The following is a 26,726-nucleotide window of genomic DNA, read 5'->3' as shown; positions in this document are numbered from 1 at the left end:
AGAAGGTTCCTTGGTGTCCCAAATCTCAGTTTTTATCTGGGTAGGAAAGGCTTGGCTCCTCCCCTGGCTGGAGCATCTCCCATGGGATGATGGAATTTTATCAGTCATGCCCTGGGACTCAGTGGCCATGAACAGGAGATATCTCCTGGAGGGAGGATGGGCTGTGGGAAGATAAAGATGATTGCCCCAGCTGCAGCCCTGCCTTGAACCTTTCAGTGCCTCAGAGTTTGGTCATCACCAAATATTGGATATTGCCTCACCAGCCCTCGCCTGAGGACGGGTGGTTAAGAGTGTCCTCAGGGAGAGAAATCCATAATGCAGATATTAACAAAAGGGATGTCTCTTTGGAGTGCTCATTCTCATTTTTCTGACTTAAAAATGAAGATGATGTTGGGTCTCAGCCTTTTATTTCAGTGCTAAATTGGCTTTTTGGCCACCTAAAGTGCTCTTTGCAGTATTCAAGGGCCAAGGTGTGGCCAGAGGTGTCACTGATGAACTGTCTCAGGTGCTTTTTCCCCCATGGCATCCAGACCCAGCTCCTCGAGCACCACTGCAGCTCACAGGAAACAGCATTTTTCTCCTTGCTGTTTTTTTACAGTTGATTTTGTCATTGTGTTTCTGTTCCTCTGCTCAGTCCCAATTACCAGGATGTGGTTTTGAGTTTTACAAACAGCCACAGACTAAAACATTTAGCAGTGATCGTCTGTTCATCTGATTCCTGTCACTTGTGCATTACCCAATCTCCATTTCCCAGTGTCTCTCAGGGTAAATAGAAGCAATGTATTTATTTCCCTGACCTCGTGTTCAGCCCCAGATCACCATCATTTCATTCCAAAACTTGTTGGGAGTTACTTTACTAAGGTTACTTGCTGCCGTGGGAATTGAATTCCTGTGCAACGACTTTGAAGTGTGAAGTGAAACCTTTGTGTGTTGTGTGAGCTCAGGCTTGGCCCATTTTGCCGTTATTCATCCCTTTAACTTTCTGCTGGAGCTGCTGGGAGCTGCGGTGCCGTCAGCAGAGCTCGCTCAGCTCCTTCCTTCCCCGGCAGGAGAAACAAACCAGAGCTGGGAGGGTAAACCCACGGGTTATGGGATAAACCACAGGTTGTGGTATAAACCCCAGGTTATGGGATAAACCACAGCTTATGGGATAAACCACAGGTTATGGGATAAACCCACGGGTTATGGGATAAACCCACAGGTTATGGGAAAAACCCACAGGTTATGGGATAAACCCACAGGTTATGGGATAAACCACAGCTTATGGGATAAACCACAGGTTGTGGGATAAACCCACAGGTTGTGGGATAAACCACAGGTTATGGGATAAACCCACAGCTTATGGGATAAACCACAGGTTATGGGATAAACCCACAGCTTATGGGATAAACCACAGGTTATGGGATAAACCACAGGTTATGGGATAACCACAGGTTATGGGATAAACCACAGGTTGTGGGATAAACCACAGGTTGTGGAATAAACCACAGGTTATGGGATAAACCACAGGTTGTGGAATAAACCACAGCTTATGGGATAAACGCCAGGTTATGGGAAAAACCCACAGCTTATGGGATAACCCACAGGTTATGGGATAACCACAGGTTATGGGATAAACCACAGGTTGTGGTATAAACCCCAGGTTATGGGATAAACCCCAGGTTATGGGATAAACCCACAGGTTATGGGATAAACCACAGGTTATGGGATAAACCCACAGGTTGTGGGATAAACCCACAGGTTGTGGTATAAACCCCAGGTTATGGGATAAACCCCAGGTTATGGGATAAACCCACAGGTTGTGGGATAAACCCACAGGTTATTGGATAAACCACAGGTTGTGGGATAAACCACAGGTTATGGGATAAACCACAGGTTATGGGATAAACCACAGGTTATGGGAAAAACCCACAGGTTATGGGATAAACCACAGGTTATTGGATAAACCCACAGGTTGTGGGATAAACCCACAGGTTATGGGATAAACCACAGGTTATTGGATAAACCTACAGGTTATGGGATAAACCCCAGGTTATGGGATAACCACAGGTTATGGGATAAACCACAGGTTGTGGGATAAACTCACAGGGTGAGAGGGACAAAGAGGAGCTCCTCTCCTCTTGTCTGCCAGGAAATTCGTAGGGTCCCAGGCTGGTCTGGGACGCCAGGGACGTCCAAGCTCCTCCATTCCCACCCCTGCCATGGCAGGGACACCTCCCACTGTCCCAGTGCTCCAGCCCCAGTGTCCAGCCTGGCCTTGGGCACTGCCAGGATCCGGGGGCAGCCACAGCTGCTCTGGGCACGCTGTTCCCCCTCTCAGGAGGAAGAATTTCCTCCCCATATCCCACCTAAGCCTGTTGTCCGGCAGTTTAAATCCGTGTTCTTTCCCCTGCCGACGGAAGGTCTCGGCTGAGGGGCAGCCGCGGGACACCTGGACTGGGGGGCACTGGGGGGCTCGGGAAGGTTTGGGGGGGCCTGAGGCTTCTGGGGATGGCGAGGAGCTTGGGGACCTCTGGGGGCCGGAGTGTCTGGAGGATTTTAGTGCTGAGGAACTTGCGGCTGTCGGGGGAACCGGCGCATCCCCCGCTGCCTCCCGCAGCTGCGGCCGCCGGGATGACGCCGAAAACCCCAATCCCTCCGGCACCGCCGCACGGCGGGGCCGCTCCGCCAGCGGGGGCTGCACCGGGGGCTGCCCCCCTCCCTCCATCCCTCCATCCCTCCATCCCTCCATCCCTCCATCCCTCCATCCCGCCCCATCCCGCCCCTCCCCGGGCGGAGCCTGCCCGCGCTGCCGCGGGCTCGGAGTTGCGCCGGGCGGCGGAGGCGAGCGGAGCGGAGCGCGGCGCTGCCGGCCCGGTACCGCCCGGTCCAGCCCGGTCCGGCTCGGTGCGGGATGCAGGATGCTCCCGGCCGCCGCCCCGCGCCCTCCGCCGCTGCTGTGGCCGCCGCCCGCCGAGCCCCCCGCTCCCCCCTGGGCCTGGGGGCTGCTCCGGGTGGGCGCTGCCACCGCCGGGGCTCCGCCGCCGCCGCCGCCGCTGCTGCTGCCGCCCCCCGCGCTGCTGCGGCCCGGGCCGGGCTGGCGCGGCCCCGCAGAGCCCCCGCTGCTGCCGCTGCTGCCCGGGGAGCCGCTGCTGCACGGCCAGGTACGGGCGGAGCCGCCCGCGGGGACACAACTTTCCCGGTGCCAGCCCCGGCACCGACACCCCCGCCCTGGGATGGGGGCGGCGGGACAGACCCCGCGGGGCTCCCCGGGCTCCGCATCCTCCTCTTGCGAGCTCTGCATCCTCCCCTCACAAGCTCTGCATCTTCCCCTTCCCAAGCTCTGCATCCCTCCTTCCCAAGCTCTGCATCCCTCCTTCCCCGAGCGCTGCATCCCTCTTTTCCCGGCTTCTACATCTCCCTCCCCTGGGCTCTGCATTCCTCCTTCCCTGGGTGTTACATCTCCCTCCCTCGGGGCTCTGCATCCCCCGTTCCCAAGCTCTCCATCCCCCTTCCCTGGGTTCTCCATCCCCCTTCCCAATTTCTCGATCCCTCCTTCCCTGTGTTGTCCATCCCTCCTTCCCTGGATTCTCCATCCCCCTTCCCCAAGCTCTGCACCCCTCGGGCTCGGTCGCGGCACTTCCAGCGGCTCTGGAAACGTAAGGCGGGGATTTCTCCGGGAGGAGAGGGGCTGCCAGAGGGGCTGGGGTCCCTCCGGCGGAGCTGGGGTCCCCCGGCGGGGCTGGGGTCCCTCCGGCGGGGCTGGGGTCCCTCCGGCGGGGCTGGGATCCCTCCGGCGGGGCTGGGGTCCCTCCGGCAGGGCTGGGGTCCCCCGGCGGGGCTGGGGTCCCCGCAGGATGCGCTTTCCGCAGCTGCAGCCGGAACGGGCGCGATGCCCCGGGCGCGCCCCGGCAGCCGGGGCAGCATCGCCGCTGAGCGTTCTGTGAATATTTATAAAGACGAAAGTTTTGAGCCGTGTCACTGGAACCAGCGTGTCGCGCCAGTGCTCTCTCTCCCTGATGAATATTTCAATTATTAATTGCCGCCGTGAGGCCGCTGGCAGGAGCGCAGCCCTCAGCCTCTCGCAGCGGCGGGGTCGGGGCTGTGCGCGCAGTTTTGCCTCGGATTTCTGGTTTTTTTGGAGACAGAAGTAAAAATAACCGCGAGCCGCGAGCGCGGTGGCGTCCGCTCGGTTCCGTGTGATGATTCCCAGCCTTTCCGAGCTCCAGCGTCTCCTGCGGTTCGGGAGAAAACAGTCGGTGCTGCTCGAATGAAACGGGAGCATCAATTACTCCCCGGCGGGAGAGCGCTCCGCCAACCTGCCGAGGGGCTTTCGCTGGGGGAACCCATTTGCCAGATTTAAGCTGAGAAAAAAGACATTTCTGCCGTTGCTTCGGTTCTGCGGAGGAGGTGCTGCTGGTGCTGTAGGGTTCGGTGTGAGCACAGAATCCACAATCCCCGCTGCAGCCACTGCCGCTGCTGCCGGCTCCAGGGTTTGGGGTTCCCGATCTCTGCCTGGATCTCTGCCGCTCTCTGCTCACCCCGCGACGCCCGAGCGAGCACAAACCCTCGGGATGAAGCGACTTTCCTGACATTTTCCGTGCTCATCAATTCGGGAGTCACGGAAAGCATCGTTTCCTCAGCGTAAAACCCTTCTGTTAATTCCTCTCGTGTTTGTTTTGTTTGTTTGTTTGTTTTCCCCATCCGAAGTGGATATTTGGAGCTCATTCGCCGGTCGTGGGGTTCTCCCCTCCTTCCAGCGTGGAGCTGGTGCCGGTGTTCCCTCCCGTGTACACGGCCGCGGTGCCGCCGCACGCCGGGAAGGGCTGGCTCGATAAAAGGCTGCCCAACTGCAAAGTAAGTGCGATCCTGGAGCTTGCTGGGGCTGCAGCACATCGAGAGATGTGGGTTAAGGGCTGGGAGGGATCGGTGTTTGCCAGGAAAACCTGCGGAGGAGAATGCTGGAAGGGGCAGGTGGTGGAGCAGCACTTACAGCTCCAGCGTCACCAAGTTTTAACAGGACTAAAATGTCTCTAATCTTTATTCCTTTGAGTAGAATGTCCTTGTTTTCCTATGAGAAGTGATCGTGGGGGTTTTCCACCTTCTCTTTCTCCCTGGTTTTCCCACTGTTTGTCCCAGTGTGTGCCAGTCCAGCCCTGGCAGAGCGCTGTCACCGCGGGCAGTGCCACCTCCCTGGTGCCAGGCTGGCCCTCGGGGTCCCGTGTCCCCATCCCAGCTCTGTGCCCCACATCTGCCCCTCTGCCAGCTGGGGGCTGAACACCTGCGTGTGTGCTGCTGTCCCTGAGCTGGTTTGTGCCTTTGTCCCACCCTGTCCCTCAGCTGCTTCTGTGCTTTGTCCCCTGCTGTCCCTCACTCCTCTCCTGGCCACAGTCCCTGTGCCCATGGGGTCACTCAGGCTCAGGGCTGGGCAGGTGGCACTGTCCCTGTGCCCATGGGGTCACTCAGAGTGGCTGTGACAGGACAATGCTGCCTTCAGGAGTTCCTTATCTGATGAGTCATGTCAAAGCCAATTAATTTTTAAGTGCTGTTTTCACTTCAGCCTCAGCACTGAGGGAGCAGGGACCTGCCTGCTTTGGGAGGTTTGTCCCCAGCTGAGGCTCTGCCTGTTGAAGCTAAAGATGCTGCATTCTCACTTGTATTTCTGGATTTTGGATCTCAGACCGTCACATCTCTCTCTCTTTCTGTTGGACAGATCTACTTGAGCAATGCCTTTGCCCTGGACTCGGCCTGGGTGCAGCCTGAGGAGCCCAGGCTGCTGCAGGGGGCTGAGAAGCCTGTGCTGCTGAGCAATCAGGTGGCCATGGCTGTGGCCAGGCCAGCTGCTGCCCCCAGGCCCCTGCCCACGCTCCTCTTGGCCCCTCAGCTCATCCCAGGTCAGCAAACAACACATCAATAACTGAGTATTTAACTTGCCTGTTTCTTGCTGGTTTCCCCTTAATGCATCCCCAGAGAGGCAGAGCTGCTCTCTGCAGCAAAGGTTCGCTTCCATTCGCTTCCATTTGGCTGCAGCTCTCTTGCTTGAGCACAGCCCTGATGGCCAAGTGCAGCTCCCCCTCTGAAGAGCCTGGAGGAGGGAAAAGCCCTGTGTGATCACAGCAGATTGTGCCAGGCTGTTCTGTGACCCCTGCAGGGAAGGGACCAACCACTCCCCACCTGCTGAGTTCATTTCTCAAGGGAGAAGTGGATGACAGCCTGGATGGGTCTGTGTGGCACAGTCTGTGCAGGGCTGCTCATTCCCAGGGTCTGCTGGGGCTGTGCAGCAGCCAGCTCCAGACAGGAGCAGTGGATCCATCATCTCATTAAGGCTCAGTCATTTGGGGAATAAATTCCATTAATCTGCATAACTGAACAGAAGAACTACAAGTTATAAATATAAATATTAACTGTGTGAATACCCTGTGATGCTTTAGATAACTAAGATATATACCTGGAAAAGAACATTTATCCTTGGACAAGAGCAGACCACACATTCCAGTGGGGCTGAATCTCTGTTTTGTCACTGCAGGAGTGAATTGAAATAGGAGCTCTGTACAGAAGGTTGAGGAGAAAAGTGCCACTGATGTTTCAGCCCCTAAATACCCCCCTGAAGTGGGAATTAGAATGGCTGGCTTGCTGTTCCTGCCCTCCCCAGAGCAAAGGTGCTGTCCTGGTTGTGTTCAGAGCCTCCAGCTCCCAGGACTGGTGTTTGCTGGCACTGCTGGGCTCAGACTGTGCTGGAGGAGACCCTCACTCCTGGGCTGATTAATTAGCCTGATTAATTAGCAGGGAGTGCCCTGGCACACGCTGGCCCCTCCAGGCTGGGCTGTGTTTGGTGTTTTAGCAGAACTGTGGCTCAGCCATCCTCTCCTCCTGCCAGCACTGCCCAGGGCTCAGCTGGAGCAGCCACTGCTGTGGGAAAACCTGGTATTAATTCATTTCTGTTCATTAGAGGATTTATTGGTGTTTATTACACATCAAAGCACTGCCTGCCTGCATGGCCGTGCTGCTGAGGAGGGGTCTGGCCAGGGGAGCCCCAGCCCCTCCTGTTTCTGCATGTTTAAAACACTGCAATATTTCAAATATTTCAGTATTTTAAATGTGCACAAGCGTGTTTTATCACATGCAGAATGGCAGATGCATGGGAAGAGTTCCTGGAGCAGCCCAGGGGCAGTGCCAGGCAGAGCAGGGACACTGCCAGGCAGAGCAGGGACACTGCCAGGCAGAGCAGGGACAGTGCCAGCCTGGTGCCACCTCTGGGGGCTGCAGGGAGCCCCAGGAGGGGAAGGGTTCCCCCCTGGACAGTGCAGGTGGCCTTGGCTGTTTGTCCCTGCAGCTGGACCCTGCTCTTGCTGCAGCACAGGCTCAGTGCTGGCTGCCAGCTCAGCTCCCTGGGCTGGGAGAGGTGCAGGGAGGAGCTCAAACCCCAAACATCTCTGTAAGCAGTGGGATCACAGAATCCTGAATGGGTTGGGTGGGATGGGACCCCAAATCCCCCCAGTGCCACCCCTGCCATGGCAGGGACACCTCCCACTGTCCCAGTGTCCAGCCCCAGTGTCCAGCCTGGCCTTGGCACTGCCAGGGATCCAGGGGCAGCCACAGCAAACCTGGGCACCTGTGCCACGGAAGAGTTCCTTCCCATCCTTCCTGAGCCATTGCTGTGCTCAGTGCCAGCCCATCCCATCCCAGGCTGTGGGACCTGTGACCCCATCCCTGTCCTGCAGCCAGGACCAGGAGCTGCTTCTCCAGCTGTTCCACTGGGAGCGTTTCCTATGCAATATCTGCACTTAATGTGAAGAGTAATAAAAATCCTGGGAGCAAATTGCTCAGTTAAGTGGGATGAAGGGGGAGTTAATCAGGTTTCTGCACGGGATTCATCTCAGGAGCTCTGACAGCAGCTCTGCTTCCCCAGCTATCAGTAATGATAGAATTGTTTTCTCAGTGGAGCTGCAGCTGCTCAGGTACAGCAGTGAGCCTGGCCAAGGGTGGTGTGCAGAGCCCAGCAGCTGCAGCTCCTGCAAGGTGCTATCTGCTGTGAGAACAGCAGGGATGGTTCCCAAAGTGCCCACGGTGGATTTCTGTGCTCTGTGTTTCTGGGCAGGAGGTCCCTGCACTGATCCTGCTCCTGCTGTGCTGGGGGAAGGGCAGCATTGCCCTGGCTCTGCAGAGAGCAGGGGCTCCTGCACGGGAGGGCCACAGCTCTGTGCTCTGGCTCTGGGGTGAGCTCGGGGCTGGCAGTGCCACTGTGTGTGCCACCTGTGCCAGCTCAGTGTCACTGTGTGTGTCACCTGTGTGTGCCACCTGTGCCAGCTCAGTGTCACTGTGTGTGTCACCTGTGTGTGCCACCTGTGTGTGCCACCTGTGCCAGCTCAGTGTCACTGTGTGTGTCACCTGTGCCAGCTCAGTGTCACCTGTGCCAGCTGTGTCAGCTGTGTCACCTGTGCCAGCTCAGTGTCACTGTGTGTGTCACCTGTGTGTGCCACCTGTGTGTGCCACCTGTGCCAGCTCAGTGTCACCTGTGTGTGCCACCTGTGCCAGCTCAGTGTCACTGTGTGTGCCACCTGTGTGTGCCACCTGTGCCAGCTCAGTGCCACTTTGTGTGCCACCTGTGCCAGCTCAGTGTCACTGTGTGTGCCACCTGTGTGTGTCACCTGTGCCAGCTCAGTGTCACCTGTGTGTGTCACCTGTGTGTGCCACCTGTGCCAGCTCAGTTGTCACTGTGTGTGTCACCTGTGTGTGTTACCTGTGCCAGCTCAGTTGTCACTGTGTGTGTCACCTGTGTGTGTTACCTGTGCCAGCTCAGTGTCATCTGTGTGTGCCACCTGTGCCAGCTCAGTTGTCACTGTGTGTGTCACCTGTGTGTGTTACCTGTGCCAGCTCAGTGTCATCTGTGTGTGCCACCTGTGCCAGCTCAGTGTCACTGTGTGTGTCACCTGTGTGTGTTACCTGTGCCAGCTCAGTGTCACCTGTGTGTGTCACCTGTGTGTGCCACCTGTGCCAGCTCAGTGTCACCTGTGTCAGCTGTGTCACCTGTGTGTGCCACCTGTGCCAGCTCAGTGTCACTGTGTGTGCCACCTGTGTGTGTCACCTGTGCCAGCTCAGTTGTCACCTGTGTGTGTCACCTGTGTGTGTCACCTGTGCCAGCTCAGTGTCACCTGTGTCAGCTGTGTCACCTGTGCCACCTGTGCCAGCTCAGTGTCACCTGTGTGTGTCACCTGTGTGTGTCACCTGTGCCAGCTGTGTCAGCTGTGTCACCTGTGCCAGCTCAGTTGTCACCTGTGTGTGTCACCTGTGTGTGTCACCTGTGCCAGCTCAGTGTCACCTGTGTCAGCTGTGTCACCTGTGCCACCTGTGCCAGCTCAGTGTCACCTGTGTGTGTCACCTGTGTGTGCCACCTGTGCCAGCTCAGTGTCACCTGTGTCACCTGTGTCACCTGTGCCACCTGTGTCACCTGTGTCAGCTCAGTGTCCTGTGTCACCTGTGTCACTTGTGCTGTGCCAGCTCAGTGTCACCTGTGTCACCTGTGTGCTGTGTCACCTCCCTGTGTCACTGTGTCACCTGTGTCACCTGTGCCAGCTCAGTGTCACCTGTGTCACTGTGCCAGCTCAGTGCCCTGCACTCCCGCCCAGGACCCTCAGAGGTGGCACTGGAGCTGTGCTGGGTGGATTTTTGGCTCTCCTGGACCCAGGACAGTCCCAGCCATGGCCAAGGGGCAGCTCTGCTCTGTGCTGTGCCCAAGGTTCCCATGGCAAGGCTGGGGCTGGAATGGACCTCAAGGCTCACCTGGCTCCTGTGTCACCTGCTGCAGACAGGGACTGTGTGGGACACCCCAAGGACACTGACCTCTGACCCCTCCCGTTCAGGTCTGTTCTTTCCCCTGGGGCAGAGCCCCTGTCAGAGCCTGGCAGTGCCAGCCCGGTGTGCAGCTCCAGCTCCAGCTCCAGCTCCAGCTCCAGCTCTCAGCAGACAGGGCTGCTCTGCTAAACCTGTTTTCTCCTTCAGTACACACCCAGCACCTCTGGCCCCTCCATTTCCGAGCTCTGCTTGAAGCACATCTCCATTTCCGAGCAGTTTTGGCTTCCCAAATTGGATTATCTTGTACTTCAGCGTGTGTTAAGTGGGCTGGCTGTTTGGGGAGAGAGAAGAGCACAGCAGGACCCACTCATGTCCCTGCAGAGCCACCAACCCTCTCTGTGCGTGGAGCATTCAGGCACTGCCCAGCCCAGTGCCTGGGAATGCTTTAGCACAGCCTTCACAAAGCTTTTGTTTTGCTCATTAAATTCATGGTTTTTTGGAGCTTTTCCTGTTATCTCCCCAAATCAAGAGGAACTTGGAGTGAAGTTTGCTCTCCCACTGAAATGACAGAAATAAACCCACAGCAATGTCTGTGGGCAAGGCTGGAGGCTCTGACCCTGTGAACAGACCCAGCTCTCGGGCAGGGCAGTTTGTGAGAGCCAGGTTGGTGTTTATGGCACAGAAATTGAGCAGGAAACGAGCAGGGCTGTGCCTGGCAGCCACCGGGGTGGCAATGGCAGTGCCAGCAGCTGCTTGTCCCTTGGGGAGGTGGGCATCAGGAAATGAGGGGTCAGGAAAGGAGGGATTGCAGGAAAGGTGGGATCAGGAAAGGAGGGATATCGGGAAAGGAGGGATTTCAGGAAAGGAGGGATATCAGGAAATCTGGGATTTCAGGAAAGGAGGGACATCAGGAAAGGTGGGACATCAGGAAAGGAGGGATTTCAGGAAAGGAGGGATTGCAGGAAAGCAGTGATATCAGGAAATCTGGGATTTTAGGAAAGCAGGGACATCCCTGGGCTTCCCTTCCCAGGGCTATTGGTGTTTTTGTTTTCCTTCCCAGTGCTATTGGTGTTTGTTTTCCTTTGCAGGGACACCTCTGTGTTTCCCTTTATCCCTGTTTTTCACTTTGCAGGGACATCCCTGGGTTTATCTTTCCAAGGCTATTGGTGTTTTTGTTTCCTTTTCCAGGGATATCCCTGGGTTTGTCTGGGGAAAACACCACGGCTAAAAAAACCCCCATTTTCCCCCTCATTGGTGTTTTACTCCTCCTTTCATGGTACTTGGCTTCTGGAATTCCCCCTGTAAATGGGGGGTGATTAATGGTAACTCCAAAACCCTTTCAAGGCCATTTTTGGGGGGGAAAAAAAAATCCAACAAAACCAAAAAAGTCCCCCAAAACAAAGAACACCCAAAACATAAATAAAACAAAACAAACAAAAAAAAAAAACCAAAACAAAACTTAAAGCAAGATCTGGGGTTTTTTGGTTTTTGGTTTTGGTTTTTTTGTTTATTTGGTTTTTTTTGTTTGTTTTTTGGTTTGGTTTTTGGTTTTTTTTTTTAGTTTTTTGTTTTGTTTTTGGTTTTCGTTTTGGGTTTTTTTGGTTGCTTGCTTTTTGTGGGTTTTTTTTTTTTTTGGTGTTGTTTTTTTGTTTTGTTTTGGTTTGGTTTTTTTTTTGGTTTGTTTTGTTTTTTGGGTTTTTTTGGGTTTTTTTGGTTTGTTTTTTTTCCAGCTCCCAGGTGAACGAGCAATGAGCTTGTGTTTAACTCTTGGGTTTTATTTTTTTAATTTCTATTGTCAGTCTGGCAGAAAAATCTGTTTTCATTTATCCACTGCTGAATGAAAACTTAAATATTTGTGGGTTTTTTTCTTTTAGCCTGTGCACCTGCAGGTGTTCCTTGGCATGGAGGAATGATGACTGCAGAAATAATGGATTTATTTTTTTTTTTGGTGACACTGAAAATACTAAATTTCTGTTTTATTGCTGCAGGGCTTATTTAGTTGGGAAAGAATTGTTTGTAGAGGGCTGGGACACAGCTGGGAGAGCTGGGGGTTCCAGTGCAGGATCCATCCCTGGGGTGTCCCAGGAATGGCTGGAGCTCTGGACAGGGTGGGGATGCAGTTGAGATTTTGGGATGAAGGAGGTGAGATGCAGAGCTTGTCAAGCTCAGGGATTTGTGTGCAGGACACAGGCAGCTGAGGGTGCCTAATACAGCAAGGAATAAATTCAGATCTGGCATCAGTTACACTGAGGAAAGTTGAGAATAATTGTGTTCTTTGTGCTCAAATATTTGACTCCTTTATTAAGTTTTTTTCATTTGAATTGAATAACCCTGCAGAGTTTGTGTGTGAGTCACTGCTGCCTGCTCCCCTGGGTTATGTGATGTGCTCACACCCGTGGGGCTGCCTGGGTAAAACTGCTCCAGCCTCCAGCTGGGGCTGGGAGTCACAAAATCACTTGGGAAAGGGCTCTGGGAGTGCTGCAGGAATATCCCAGCCCCAGGCAGCTGGTTTGAGGGGATCTCTGGAGATGATCCAGTCCCTCCCCCTGCCCAGCAGGGTCACCTGGAGCAGGTGGCAGGGCAAGGTGTCAGGAGGGTTTGGAATGGCTCTGGAGAGGGAGACCCCAGCCCCTCCCTGGGCAGCTGTTCCAGCTGTTCCCCTCCATGGACAGAAGTTCTTTCTCCCCTCGGGCTGGAACTTGTGCTTTTGTTCCTGCACTGCTGCCTGTCCTGTGTCTGGCACCGTGCTGTGCCAGCCCTGGGGAGGTCTGTGTGCATTGATGGATCCCCTCTCAGCCTTCCCTTCCCCAGACTGGCCAGGCCCAGTCCCTCATCTCTCCTCATCTCAGGGATGCTCCAGTCCCAAAATTACCTCAGTGGGCTCTGCTGGACCCTCTCCAGCGGCTCCTTGGATTTCTTCCTTTGTGTCTGCCCCCAGGAACAGGGACAGGAGAGAGGGAACAGCTCAGGCTGGGCAGGGCAGGCTCTGGGTGGATTTTGGGAATAATTTCCCCATGGAAAGGGAGCTCAGGGGTTGGAACTGCCCAGGGAGGGTTGGATCCCATCCCTGGAGTGTCCCAGGAATTCCTGGGGGTGACACTGAGTGCTCTGAGCTGGGGACAAGGTGAGGGTTGGTCCAGATTTAAACCTGATGACCCTGCAGGTTTCTTCCAAGGCAAATCATCCTGTGGTTCTGTGATCCCTGAGCTCTGCAGACCAGGACTGAACACAGCAAACATCCCATCACACCCCTGCTCAGGCTCTGGGGTCTCTGAGGACACACAGGCTGGGTGGGATGTGCTGCCCCTTGTGCCAAAATTCCCAGTGCTGAGCATCCCCCGGCCCTGCCCTGCCCTCCTCTCACACCCGTGTCTCTGTCCCACAGGTGGGTGCCAGAACAGCCTTAAAGCCATGGGTGGCACTCAGAGCCTGGCCCTGGTGTCCCTGGAGCCAGAGCCCCCCCAGGGCCCCCAGCCCTGCCACCTCCTCACCTTGTCCCCCATCAAAGTCCCTCTGCTGGCCTCGCCCTTCCCAGGTAGGTCCTGCTGTGCCCTGGGCTGCACGGGCACTGGGGGGTTAAATCTGGGGGTCTGGAGTGGCTGGGAGGGGTCTCTGGGATGGAGTGCCAGGAGTGGCTTCATGGGCATGGATGGCCCTGGGACAGCTGGGGACAGCAGGTGGGAAAAGCTTCTCTGAGCCTCAGCTGGAATGGGCACTCAGAGGTGTGTGTTCCATGTGGGATAACACTTGATAAAGTCCTGAACAGATCCTCTGGGTGTTTGTAGTTCAGCTGGAATGGGCACTCAGAGGTGTGTGTTCCATGTGGGATAACACTTGATAAATTCCTGAACAGATCCTCTGGGTGTTTGCAGTCACAGCTGGAATGGGCACTCAGAGGTGTCTGTTCCATGTGGGATAACACTTGATAAAGTCCTGAACAGATCCTCTGGGTGTTTGTAGTTCAGCTGGAATGGGAACTCAAAGGTGTGTGTTCCATGTGGGATAATATTTGATAAAGTCCTGGGCAGATTCTCTGGGTGTTTGCAGTCACAGCTGGAATGGGAACTCAAAGGTGTGTATTCTATGTGGGATAATATTTGATAAAGTCCTGGGCAGATTCTCTAGGTTTTCTAGTCACAGCTGGAATGGGCACTCAAAGGTGTTGGCTCCACATGGGATAATATTTAATAAAGTCCTGAAAATTCTTCTAGGTGTTTGCAGTTACCCTGGCAGGGTGGGAAGGAGGGCAGGGACCCCTCTGTGGGGTCCTTGACCTGGAAAAAGGGCTGAGGAAGGGACTGGAAATGGGAAAAGCAGGTGCAGGAACCTTAAACCCAGCGTGGGCTGCACCCCACACCTGCAGGCTGGGGTGTGCTGGGGTGTGCTGGGATGTGCTGGGATGTGCTGGGGTGTGCTGGGGTGTGCTGGGATGTGCTGGGATGGGGATGTGCTGGGATGAGCTGGGGTGTGCTGGGATGTGCTGGGGTGTGCTGGGATGTGCTGGGATGAGCTGGGGTGTGCTGGGATGTGCTGGGGTGTGCTGGGATGTGCTGGGATGAGCTGGGGTGTGCTGGGATGTGCTGGGATGTGCTGGGGTGTGCTGGGGTGTGTTGGGATGTGCTGGGGTGTACTGGGGTGTGCTGGGATGTGCTGGGGTGTGCTGGGATGTGCTGGGGTGTGCTGGGGTGTACTGGGGTGTGCTGGGATGTGCTGGGATGTGCTGGGATGTGCTGGGGTGTGCTGGGATGTGCTGGGATGTGCTGGGATGTGCTGGGATGTGCTGGGGTGTGCTGGGGTGTGCTGGGGTGTGCTGGGGTGTGTTGGGATGTGCTGGGGTGTACTGGGGTGTGCTGGGATGTGCTGGGGTGTGCTGGGATGTGCTGGGATGTGCTGGGATGTGCTGGGATGTGCTGGGGTGTGCTGGGGTGTGTTGGGATGTGCTGGGGTGTACTGGGATGTGCTGGGGTGTGCTGGGATGTGCTGGGGTGTGCTGGGATGTGCTGGGATGTGCTGGGATGTGCTGGGATGTGCTGGGGTGTGCTGGGATGTGCTGGGGTGTGCTGGGATGTGCTGGGATGTGCTGGGATGTGCTGGGGTGTGCTGGGGTGTGTTGGGATGTGCTGGGGTGTACTGGGGTGTGCTGGGATGTGCTGGGGTGTGCTGGGATGTGCTGGGATGTGCTGGGATGTGCTGGGGTGTGCTGGGGTGTGTTGGGATGTGCTGGGGTGTACTGGGGTGTGCTGGGATGTGCTGGGGTGTGCTGGGATGTGCTGGGATGTGCTGGGATGTGCTGGGATGTGCTGGGACAGGGGGAAGGTTTAAACTGCAGGATGGGCCCTTTGGATGGGAGATGGGGAAGGAATTCCTACCCTTGGCCCAAAAAGTGACCTGGGGTTAATGAGCTGTGGGATTAATGACCTGTGACCTTGGGTTAATGACCTGTGACCTTGGGTTAATGACCTTGAGTTAATGACCTGAGGGGTTAATGAGCTGTGACCTTGGGTTAATGACCCTGGGTTAATGAGCTGTGACCTTGGGTTAATGACCTGTGACCTTGGGTTAATGACCTATGACCTTGGGTTAATGACCCTGGGTTAATGACCCTGGGTTAATGAGCTGTGACCTTGGGTTAATGACCCTGGATTAATGACCTGTGACCTTGGGTTAATGAGCTGTGACCTTGGGTTAATGACCCTGGGTTAATTTAACGAGCTCCCCACACTCTCCCATCCGAAGTTTAGGTAAGGCCATGGGCACACAGCAGCACTGAACCTAAAACCCCCTGATTAAACCATTTCCAGCCTCCATCCCCGTGTGTGCTGCTGCCTGGAAGGCTGAGCACTGTGTGTCATTGCCCCAGCCCATCGACTGTCCCTGTTAATTGATTCTCTGGGAGATCAGTGTCCTGCTCCTGCCTTGTGTCTCCAATCACAGGGATTTGCTCGATCAATAGTCTTAGGAGTGAATTTTTATTTTGATTGTGGTTAGTTCTGCAGCCTTACAATTAATTCCTGGCAGCCTAATTAGTCCCTTTGGGAGCAGCAGGGTGGGAACACACGGTGGGAGGTGTGGGAAGGGCACAGGGCAGGGTCCAGCCCTGCTGCTTTTCCACCCTCACAGAGGAAATTCCTTGGAAATCACCAGGAATTCAGGGGAGTGTGCACAATGCAGAGGTCACTTTTAAAAACTCGTTTTTAATGCAGTTTATTTTGGATTTTGTGATGAAAATCAGCAGCAGAGCTCGGAGGGAGAGCACAGGATGCTCAGGGGAGGGAAAGGCAGAGCAGGAGCCTGGGGAGGATCCCAGCTGGGAGCTGTGCCTTGGCTCTGCAGCCTCTGCTGCCCCTGGGGATGGCTCTGCCACTGTGCTGAGCTCAGGAAAACTTGTAATGATGAGATAAACGTATGGGAGAGAACATAGAAACCCTGGGTTTGATGGCAGCATAAAATGCTGGTTTATATGGAATCAAACAGTGGAGCTGGGGAGCTGCCATGGAGGGATCTGTGCTGGAAAAGCTCCAGCCCAGGCTCTGAGCAGGGACAGGGGCCTGGCCCCACATTTCTGTGCTCCCACACCAGGAGAAGGTTCCAGCAATGCCATTCCAGCCCCATTTTGAAGGGTTAGAATTGCTTTTATCTCCTTTCTCCTGGTGCTGCTCGTGCATCTCCCAGGCAAATGTTCCCTTAAATATTTCAGGGCAGCCTGGCTGTGAGCGTGGAGTTTGTGCCAGGCTTGACACCAGGACTGAACAGGAGCTTGTGGAGATGCAGCTCCTCACTGTGTGCATCTTCCTGAGCTCTGCTGGGGGAGCAAACTTCATTTCCCAGCCAAACCTCATTTCACAGCCCTGCTCCCCAGGGCTGTGGGCTCTGCCCAGGGAGCCCCCAGGTCTCAGCCTGGCAAACAGCAGCACTTGCCTGCAGTGACTGAGGAATGGGGTGGCTGCTGATCTCTAGTACCCTCTGCAGCTCATGCTTCAAGAAGTGGGTGTTTATTTTCCTCACATGCAGGTTTTCAATGGGAGGAGTGAAGAAGGTAAGAGATGAGTCTGTGCTTATGGACTCTGTAAATTAGCAGCCAGCACAAATATTAAAAAAGGCACCATCTGCCGTGGAATCCATTTGCCACCTGTTCCTGGCTCTCAGCATTATTTAAGGGTTTGGATGGGCTGGTTTAGGCTGCCATGGAGCAGCTGGGAAGTGCCTGAGCCTTTTTCCTCTCAGTGCTGTGTGTCAAGCCCAGCTCAGAGCCAGGTTTGTGTCTGAGCTCTGTCTGTCAGTCCTTCCTAAGCAGGGCTCAGCTTGAGCCAGGCTTAGAGCACATTAATGATGGTTCAGGGGATATTGGGAGGGAGCTGCTCCTCCTGCAGCACACACTGACCCAGAACCTGGGAAGGGGAAGGTAACAGGCCCTGCAGTTATTCCCATCAAACCCTTGGGCTCAGCTTTAAATCCTCATGGAATCAGGCTGGGCTGGCTTGGAGGGACCCCAGAGCCCACCCTGCCTGGCAGGGACACCTCTCCCTGTCCCAGTGCTCCAACCCCAGTGTCCATCCTGTTCCTGGAGTTCCAGCATCCCCCAGGTGTTTCCTGGCCAACCAGTTTGTTACTGGGAGAGCTGGGCTGAGGCTTTTGTCCAAGCTCTGTCCTTCCCCCTGTGGATGGGATGAACTGGCAGCTGCAATCCAGTGAGCAAAGGCAGCTCTGGCACTGGGGGTCCTGCCAGGCTGGGCTCCCTCCCATCCCTGAGGGATCCTTCAGGGGGAATCTCCTCCTGCAGCTCTCACTGCTCATTGTCCAGCCCTTCTGTGCACCTGAATTCCAAGGTACTGGTGAGCAAAAGTTTTGGGAAAGCTGCCAATAATCCCAGCAGGAATGTGATGTTGCTGTCCTGAGGAATTCCCCCTGGTATTGGGTGAGCAAAAGTGAACAAATTGTGGGAAAGCTCTGAGCAGGAATGTGATGTTCTTGTCCTGGGGAATTTCTCCTAGTATTGGGTGAGCAAAAGTGAACAAATTTTGGGAAAGCTGCCAGTATTCCCATCAGGAATGTGATGTTCCTGTCCAGAGGAATTCCCACTGGTATTGGGTGAGCAAAAATGAATAATTTTGGGAAAGCTCTGAGCAGGAATGTGATGTTCCTGTCCTGAGGAATTCCCTCTGGTATTGGGTGAGCAAAAATGAATAATTTTGGGAAAGCTGCCAGTATTCCCAACAGGAATATGATGTTCCTGCCCTGGGGAATTCCCTCTGGTATTGGATGAGCAAAAATGAGCAATTTTGGGAAAGGTCTGAGCAGGAATGTGATGTTCCTGCCCTGGGGAATTGCCCCTTTGCCCTGCTGGGTGTCCCTGGTGCCTGGCACTGCACAGCTGGGAATGCTGAGCAGCTCTGACAAAGCCCCTGTAAGGCTCTGCCCAGCTCTAATGCTGGGTAACGAAGCAAGCAAATGAATGTTTATAGTTATTAAAGTGATGACTTCCTCCCCTGGCTGATCTCAGCTCCAGATCACCCCGTGGGTCTCTGTCTGTGCTGGCACACAGGGGAGGTGAGCCTGGGGCTCAGATCTGCCCAGAGCTCCCAGTTCCCTCCTCCCTGCAGTGAATCCCTGCAGGAATGGGGTGCTGGCTCTGAGGGTGTGAGAATTCAGCTCTTGTGGGTCAGCCAGGCAGGGGAGCTGGGGCAGGCACAGCTCTGGGTGTTTGTGCTCCATCCTGCACAGAGCCAGGCAGGGGAGCTGGGGCAGGCACAGCTCTGGGTGTTTGTGCTCAGCCCTGCACAGAGCCAGGCAGGGGAGCTGGGGCAGGCACAGCTCTGGGTGTTTGTGCTCCATCCTGGGCAGAGCCAGGCAGGGGAGCTGGGGCAGGCACAGCTCTGGGTGTTTGTGCTCCATCCTGGGCAGAGCCAGGCAGGGAGCTGGGGCAGGCACAGCTCTGGGTGTTTGTGCTGCATCCTGCACAGAGCCAGGCAGGGGAGCTGGGGCAGGCACAGCTCTGGGTGTTTGTGCTGCATCCTGCACAGAGCCAGGCAGGGGAGCTGGGGCAGGCACAGCTCTGGGTGTTTGTGCTCCATCCTGGGCAGAGCCAGGCAGGGGAGCTGGGGCAGGCACAGCTCTGGGTGTTTGTGCTCAGCCCTGCACAGAGCCAGGCAGGGGAGCTGGGGCAGGCACAGCTCTGGGTGTTTGTGCTCAGCCCTGCACAGAGCCAGGCAGGGGAGCTGGGGCAGGCACAGCTCTGGGTGTTTGTGCTCAGCCCTGCACAGAGCCAGGCAGGGGAGCTGGGGCAGGCACAGCTCTGGGTGTTTGTGCTCAGCCCTGCACAGAGCCAGGCAGGGGAGCTGGGGCAGGCACAGCTCTGGGTGTTTGTGCTCAGCCCTGCACAGAGCCAGGCAGGGGAGCTGGGGCAGGCACAGCTCTGGGTGTTTGTGCTCAGCCCTGCACAGAGCCAGGCAGGGGAGCTGGGGCAGGCACAGCTCTGGGTGTTTGTGCTCAGCCCTGCACAGAGCCAGGCAGGGGAGCTGGGGCAGGCACAGCTCTGGGTGTTTGTGCTCAGCCCTGCACAGAGCCAGGCAGGGGAGCTGGGGCAGGCACAGCTCTGGGTGTTTGTGCTCCATCCTGGGCAGAGCCAGGCAGGGGAGCTGGGGCAGGCACAGCTCTGGGTGTTTGTGCTGCATCCTGCACAGAGCCAGGCAGGGGAGCTGGGGCAGGCACAGCTCTGGGTGTTTGTGCTCCATCCTGCACAGAGCCAGGCAGGGGAGCTGGGGCAGGCACAGCTCTGGGTGTTTGTGCTCAGCCCTGCACAGAGCCAGGCAGGGGAGCTGGGGCAGGCACAGCTCTGGGTGTTTGTGCTCAGCCCTGCACAGAGCCAGGCAGGGGAGCTGGGGCAGGCACAGCTCTGGGTGTTTGTGCTGCATCCTGCACAGAGCCAGGCAGGGGAGCTGGGGCAGGCACAGCTCTGGGTGTTTGTGCTCCATCCTGCAGAGCCAGGCAGGGGGAGCTGGGGCAGGCACAGCTCTGGGTGTTTGTGCTCAGCCCTGCACAGAGCCAGGCAGGGGAGCTGGGGCAGGCACAGCTCTGGGTGTTTGTGCTCAGCCCTGCACAGAGCCAGGCAGGGGAGCTGGGGCAGGCACAGCTCTGGGTGTTTGTGCTCCATCCTGCACAGAGCCAGGCAGGGGAGCTGGGGCAGGCACAGCTCTGGGTGTTTGTGCTCCAGCCCTGCACAGAGCCAGGCAGGGGAGCTGGGGCAGGCACAGCTCTGGGTGTTTGTGCTCAGCCCTGCACAGAGCCAGGCAGGGGAGCTGGGGCAGGCACAGCTCTGGGTGTTTGTGCTCAGCCCTGCACAGAGCCAGGCAGGGGAGCTGGGGCAGGCACAGCTCTGGGTGTTTGTGCTCCAGCCTGTTTGTGCTGGTGCCAGTGCAGGGTGGAGCAGGCTGGTTTAGGGACACAGTGCCCCTGCTCAAACAGGATTTTGGGGTGCTGGGAGCAGGGGCAGCACCTGAGGCTCAGGCTGGGCATCAGGAGAAGGTCTCAGCTCAGCCCTGCCTAGGCCAGGCTCACAGTTCAGCTGCTGCTCCAGGAGAGGCTCTCAGTGCCTGGGGTGTAAAAGGTATTGACAAAAGGAAAAATATCAATACTCAGTGGCAGCTACAAAAGACAAACAACCCAAATCCTCCCAGTCGTGCCCAGCTCTTGGTAAATGTCATGGAAGTCAGAGTTAATTTACTGTGTCTGTAAGTGCAGTTAGAACAGGAGCTGGGTGTTCTGGGAGCAGCGTGGTGCTGAGCACTGTTCCAAAGGTTTCAGGAGCAGCAGTTCTCTGTTCAACCCTGCCAGGTGGGATTTCCCCAGCCAGGAGCCAGCCCAGGTGTGCAGGGGCAGGAGTTTGTATTATTTTATTTTATTTTATTTTATTTTATTTTATTTTATTTTATTTTATTTTATTTTATTTTATTTTATTTTATTTTATTTTATTTTATTTTATTTTATTTATTTTTCATTTTATTTTTATTTTTATTTTATTTTATTTTATTTTATTTTATTTTTACTTTTACTTTTATTTTTATTTTTATTTTTATTTTTATTTTTATTTTTATTTTTATTTTTATTTTTATTTTTATTTTTATTTTTTTAATTAATTAATTTTTATTTTCCCTAAGTCCCTCTGGGGACCTTGGGCTGCTCTGGGCAGATTGGGCTCCTCTTCTTTCAGTTCAGCCTCAAGTTAATTCAGATTTGTGTGGCTTACTAAAACTGGATTTATTTCTTGTAAATGGAGCAGAAGGCTGAGAAGGAAAACCAAAGGTTGTGACACGGAGCAATAAGGCTTGGAAGGATGATGGGATCATTCCTTTGTCCCTCTGCAGACGAGGAATGAGTGAGAGTTCCTGTGAGAATTCCAGCAATCAGAGCTGAGGGAACACCTTGTTTTGGTGGCTGCTGCATCCTTATGTTTATTTATGCAGTGAAACCATTGGGAGCCCTGCAGGTGTGGCCAGTGGTGCTGGGATGCAGAATAATTCCCAGTGGGTGTCCAGAGGCAGCTGGGGGTGCCCAGCAGGAATATTGGGGGGCTTGGAGAGGGGACAAGGGAGCAAATCCTGCTGTAAGGTGGGAGTGATGTTGCTTTGTTGGGTTTTGTCTTGTTTATTAGTGAGGGAAAAAACACTTCTTAAAAATTGCTTTTTATGTGTTCAGCCAACTTTATCACTCAGCTTTCTGGGGCCTGATTTGGATGCTGTAAAATGGAGCCACAGAATGAACTGATGTATTCCCAATGTTTGGCCTGAGTCAGGGCTGGATGTGGGGGAAACTCAGTGCAAAGCTAAAGCTGGTGGAGGAAGGAATTCCACAATCTCAGAGGATTCATCTCCACTCTCAGGATTTGCAGGGTCTGGGAGCTCCTGGTGCAATTCTCTGCATTCCCTGGGAGGCTGAGGGTTCATTTTGTCCAGTGGGACTGAGAGCTGAGCAAACCACAAAACCATCCTCAGCCCATCTTCATCCCCATCCTCATCCTTATCCCCATTCCCATCCCCATTATTCCCATCCCCATTATCCCCATCCCATTCCCCTTATCCCCATTCCCATCCCCATTATTCCCATCCCCATTATTCCCATCCCCATTATTCCCATCCCCATTATTCCCATCCCATTCCCCTTATCCCCATTATTCCCATCCATTCCCATTATTCCCATCCCCATTATTCCCATCCCCATTATTCCCATCCCCATTATTCCCATCCCCATTATTCCCATCCCCTTTCTCTGCCCCTGGCCTCAGGCTGCTCCCAGCTCCCCTCCCTGGGTTTGGACAAGCTCAGCTCCAGCCCAGACCCTCCCAGTGCTGCCAGACCTGCCCAGCTCCAATCCCTGCTCAGGCTCTGGGCACCTCCAGCCTTTTTTCCAATTTTCTTGATGGCTCCATGAATAATTCAAGAGGAGTCTTCGAGGTCCCTGTGTGCAGGGAGGTCACCAGGGTCAGCAGCAGCTGCTCAGAACCTGCCCAAAAATCCAATATAAGCTTTTTTTCCCCTCCCAATTTGGAGGCTCCATTAAGGTCTGTAATTCAGCAGGGAGATCTCAGTGGAGTTTTACACTCAGGAACTGCTGGGAAAACTCCCCAGTCACTGCTCTGGGCTGTGTCCTACTCATGTTGTGCAGTGAAATAAGTAAAGCTGAGTTTTACTCTGGGATCAGGAACATCCTGAGCTGGGAGGGTCCAGCCCAGCTCCTGGCCTGGCTCAGCAATCCTACAAAATAAAACCAGGAGGGAAATGTCAGGAAAATGAACCCACAAACAGCAGAGGGTTGTGTCCAAAAGGAGGCAGAGGAGTCCTTGTGCTTTATTCCAATAAAGGAGAGGCCATGGGGCATCCCCTGGGGTCTCTCAGGTTTTTGGAGGACTCACCTCCTTTTATCCCAATTTCCCTCTCTCCTTCCCCATTGCTGAGGTACCTGAGAGGCACAGACTGCCCAAACCCTGACACCTGAGATTCCCTCTAATGCACAACCCTCCCTTTAATTTTTAATTATTACAGAATTAATGGTTTTCCCCCATTGCTTCTTTCATCTCTTAATACCCAATTTCATTTCTCAGCAAACCTGCAGTTTGTGTGTAAAGGCAAATCTCTTTTTCCATTCATCAATCAGTGGGATCCCTCCCATTGTTTTATCTCAGTGATAACTTTATCCACCAGCAGATCCACAGCTTGTAAAGACAAATGTGACATTTCTCTTAGAAAGGTTCCAGCAGGGGCTGTGACCCCAGCCTGGAGCTGTGGGCTCAGCTCAGCCTGCCAGGATTTGCATCACTTGCTCCAGTGGGGTTTAATAATTTTGCTATTTTTGTTATTAAATGTGTCAGGTTCAATTCTGTCAGGGTGAGTCCTGCTCTTACAGCTCTTGTGATCAGAAATCTCCTTCAAAGTGGAGAGGTGCTTTCTGTTAAATTCTGCTGCTCACAGAGTTCTTGTGTCAGTTTGAACTTTTTTTTCCCAGTTATTGGCAATGTCAGGATTTGGCACCAAAGGGGGAATTCCTGCCTGGGATCACAAGGGCAGCACCAGAGGAGGTCAGGGGTTTTTTGGGATGGGCACAGGGCTGGAACAACCATTCCCCCAGAAAAGGGAAGAAATGAGGATGCTACACCTGCCTAAAATGAGGAAATTTTAAACTGGGACTCTCCATTTTCCCCAAGTGCTCAGCAGGGCTCTGAAGGGCAGCCAGAGAGGGGCAGGAGCCTTCACAGGGTTTTGGGGGATTTTTCCCAGCCCTGAGCCCAGCAGCTTTGGGGTGTGGGGCTCTGCTGCTGCCAGTGATGGAATCACTGGATAATTTGTTTTTCAGGGACCCTTTAAAGGTTATCCTGTCCCACACCCTTCAGTGCCCTCCCTCAGGGCAGGGGGCGTTTCCCCGGCTTGGTTTAGCATTTCAAGCATCCACAGTGCAGGACAGAGCAGTAAAACGTGGCTTGATGTGACACTCAGCTTCTGGGGGGTTGGTTTGGTTTGATTTCACTTTGCTTTTGAAGCCTCTGTGCCTTCCCTGGTTCCGCTGCTCATTTGGTGGAAATTGCAGAAATCAGGTTGTTAAAAGCAGAGAAAGTGGAGAGGGAGGTTTTCCCCCAGCACAGCTCGCTGCAGAAGGTGCTCGTTGTCACTTAGCCCTGACTCTGCAGATTTTCAGGGATTCTTGCTGACTTCCCATCTCCCTTCCCGCTCCAATAAGCAATTTACTCCAGCATTCACCACTTCCTAAAGTGGTTATGGCAATGCATATTGAAATGAAAGCTCCAAATTATCCTGCAGGAGCAGAAGTGCAGGGGAGGGCTGGCAGCCAGCAGGGGCTGGGGCTGCTGGAGATCCAGAGCCTTGGGATGGGCTGGGATGGGCTGGGATGGACTGGGATGGACTGGGATGGACTGGGGTGAGCTGGGATGGACTGGGATGGACTGGGATGGGCTGGGATGAGCTGGGATGAGCTGGGATGAGCTGAGATGGACTGGGATGGGCTGGGATGGGCTGGGATGGACTGGGATGGGCTGGGATGGACTGGGATGGACTGGGATGGACTAGGATGGACTAGGATGGACTAGGATGGGCTGGGATGGGCTGGGATGGGCTGGGATGGACTGGGATGGACTGGGATGGGCTGGGATGACCTTAAACCCACCCAGTGCCATGGGAGGGACGGGTCCCCCAGCCCAGGGTGATAATTCTCTTGTGGAACAGGCTGGTGATGCCTCTCCATGGTTTTGCTCTGCTGTACCCTGATTTATCTGGGCATAAATCTCCCTCCAGCTGTAGTTCTGTGCCTCATGTTTGTATTTTTCATTTCACCAAAGACACAAGACCCTTCACTAATTTTCTGACCTCCTCCTGGGGTGATTTATTCATCTGATGTGACCCAGTGGGGTGACTTGGCTTCTCCACCATCAATTTTAAACTAAAAAGTCCCAAAACATTTCAGTGCCAAAATCCAGAGGCAGCTCCTGCTTCTCCCAGTGCCTGTGCCAGGCTCTGCCTTTCCAGGGACAAACATCCCTGCTGCTGTCACCTCTCCCCTTCCAGCTCCTTGCCATTCTCCTCTGCTCCACCCCAGGTCACAAATGGATTATTTTTGTCACTTTCCAGTGCAACAGAAAAGGAGCTCTTCAGCAGAAATTTCCTTTTTATCAGTTTAAAAATGGGAAAACCCAAACAAACATAAACCAGAGAAGAGATGGATGAGGGAGTGCAGAGCAGTTGGGGTAATTCTGCCAAACCAGAGATGCTGCCAACATTTCTGGGTGGTTTCTGCTTGGGCAGGAGGCTAAAAATCCTGATTTACAAACTTTGCTCCATGCTGACATGGGAGTGCCCAGGCCAGGCTGGACACTGGGGTTGGAGCCCCTGGGACAGTGGGAGGTGTCCCTGCCATGGCTGGGGTGGGATTTAAGGTCCCCCCACCCCACCCCAGTCTGGGATCTGGGGTTCTGGGGTGCACAAGATGCTGTTTGTGTCTGTCTGTCCCTGTCCCCAGAGCGCAGCCCCTGGCTGTGAGCTGGGCTGGGGCAGGGCTGGGTCCCAGCAGGGAGCTGGGCAGGGCTCCCTTTGCAGCCCCCTTGGGCTGGGGGCTCTGCTGAGCTCCTGCAGTGGATCTGGGCAGGGAGCTGTGCCGAGCCCTGCAGCAGCTGTGCCAGCTGTGCCAGCTGTGCCAGCTGTGCCAGCTGCTCTCCCCAGCAGCTCCTGGGCAGGGCAGCAGCTGCTCAGCACACAGCCCACCTTCCCAGGGCTGGGGCTTTTAATGAACCTGTCTGGGCCTTCCAGAGGGGCAGAGGGACGAAGGGGAATCTCCCAGCCCCGTGTTCCCCCAACAAGAATTGCCTTGAGGAGGAGTGTGGTGTGTCCTTGGGGGAAGGGGGAGCAGAGCTCAGGGCTGAACCAGCTGCAGGAGGCTGCCTGCTTGGTAGAAAGTCGATTTTTAAAAATTACTGCTTAATTCTTCCTTTTTTTCAAGCAGAGATTTCTCTTGTCCTTTGCAGACTGGCAGGACTGCCCCAAATTATCTCATCAGGATGGACTGTGCTTCTAGATGGAGCCAGTCCCTGGGCCCTGATCTCCAGAACCTTCTGGGGTCAGGAGATGATGGCAGCAATAACAAACATGTCTGGGTGTGTTTCTGGGCCTGCCTGCTGGCCACAGTGGCTGCAATTCTGATTTCCCTGCTCCTTCCCCTTGGGCTGCTCGTGTCCCAGGATGTCACCAGCTGCTCCTGCCTGTGCCTGGGGACAGCTTGGTGGCACCAGGATGGGCACTGGGGGCTCCTCTCACAGGGCAGGACACCCACAGCAGGTTTAGGAAGGTTTTTTGTGGAAGGGTTGTAAAGCACTGGAACAGGGAATGGTGGAATCTCCATCTCTGGAGGTTTCAGAGTCCAGGGATGTGGCACTTGGGGACATGGAGTGATGGTGGCCATGCTGGTGCTGCTGGCTGGGCTTGTCCAGCTGCAGTGACTCTGTCACCTCCTGATCCCAGCTGGTGCTGGTGGCTCCCACCTTGGGGCTGGGAATGGGCAAATCCTCCAAAGTGGGTTCCAGCAGTGCCAGAACTGGGTGAGATGAGGATTTATTCTGGTTCTTTGTCCTCACACATTCTGCACCCCAGTCTCTGCCTGGAATGGGCAAATCCTCCAAAGTGAATTCCAGCAGTGCCAGAATTGGGTGAGATGAGGATTTATTCTGGTTCCTCTCCCCACATGCTGCAGCCCAGTCTCCCCCTGGAAGGTCCCTGAGCACTAGGCTGGGTTTGCTGCTGGGCTGGGCTTAGCTCAGCAGGAGCTCTGTGCTGCTGCCCAGCCCACACCCAGAGCTCAGGGTCACTCTCCTCCCCGGCAGCAGCTCTGAACTCTGCCTGGTTCCTCCCCCAGATCCCGTGGGAGCCATGGAATGGGTCCATGGGAAATGCTGCCAGGGGATTGTA

The 26,726-nt window shown here is 54.8% G+C and overlaps 2 protein-coding genes across 2 annotated transcripts in view; one reads left to right on the top strand and one right to left on the bottom strand.

Annotated features, from left to right (window-relative positions):
* The window catches only part of GLRX3 (glutaredoxin 3), a 339,780-nt gene that overhangs the window by 111,478 nt on the left and 201,576 nt on the right, over positions 1-26,726 (bottom strand). The window lies entirely within an intron of this gene.
* Positions 2,901-26,726, top strand: part of TCERG1L (transcription elongation regulator 1 like) — a 47,255-nt gene continuing 23,429 nt past the window's right edge. Inside the window, exons 1-4 of the mRNA XM_056494280.1 lie at positions 2,901-3,143; positions 4,690-4,836; positions 5,693-5,873; positions 13,157-13,306. Coding sequence (XP_056350255.1) covers positions 2,901-3,143; positions 4,690-4,836; positions 5,693-5,873; positions 13,157-13,306 — 721 coding nt within the window. The remainder of the gene's footprint in view (positions 3,144-4,689; positions 4,837-5,692; positions 5,874-13,156; positions 13,307-26,726) is intronic.

This window comes from Oenanthe melanoleuca, chromosome 6, assembly GCF_029582105.1.
Source record: "Oenanthe melanoleuca isolate GR-GAL-2019-014 chromosome 6, OMel1.0, whole genome shotgun sequence".
In the NCBI taxonomy this organism is placed as follows: domain Eukaryota; kingdom Metazoa; phylum Chordata; class Aves; order Passeriformes; family Muscicapidae; genus Oenanthe; species Oenanthe melanoleuca.
This window is presented reverse-complemented; position numbering and strand designations above follow the sequence as displayed.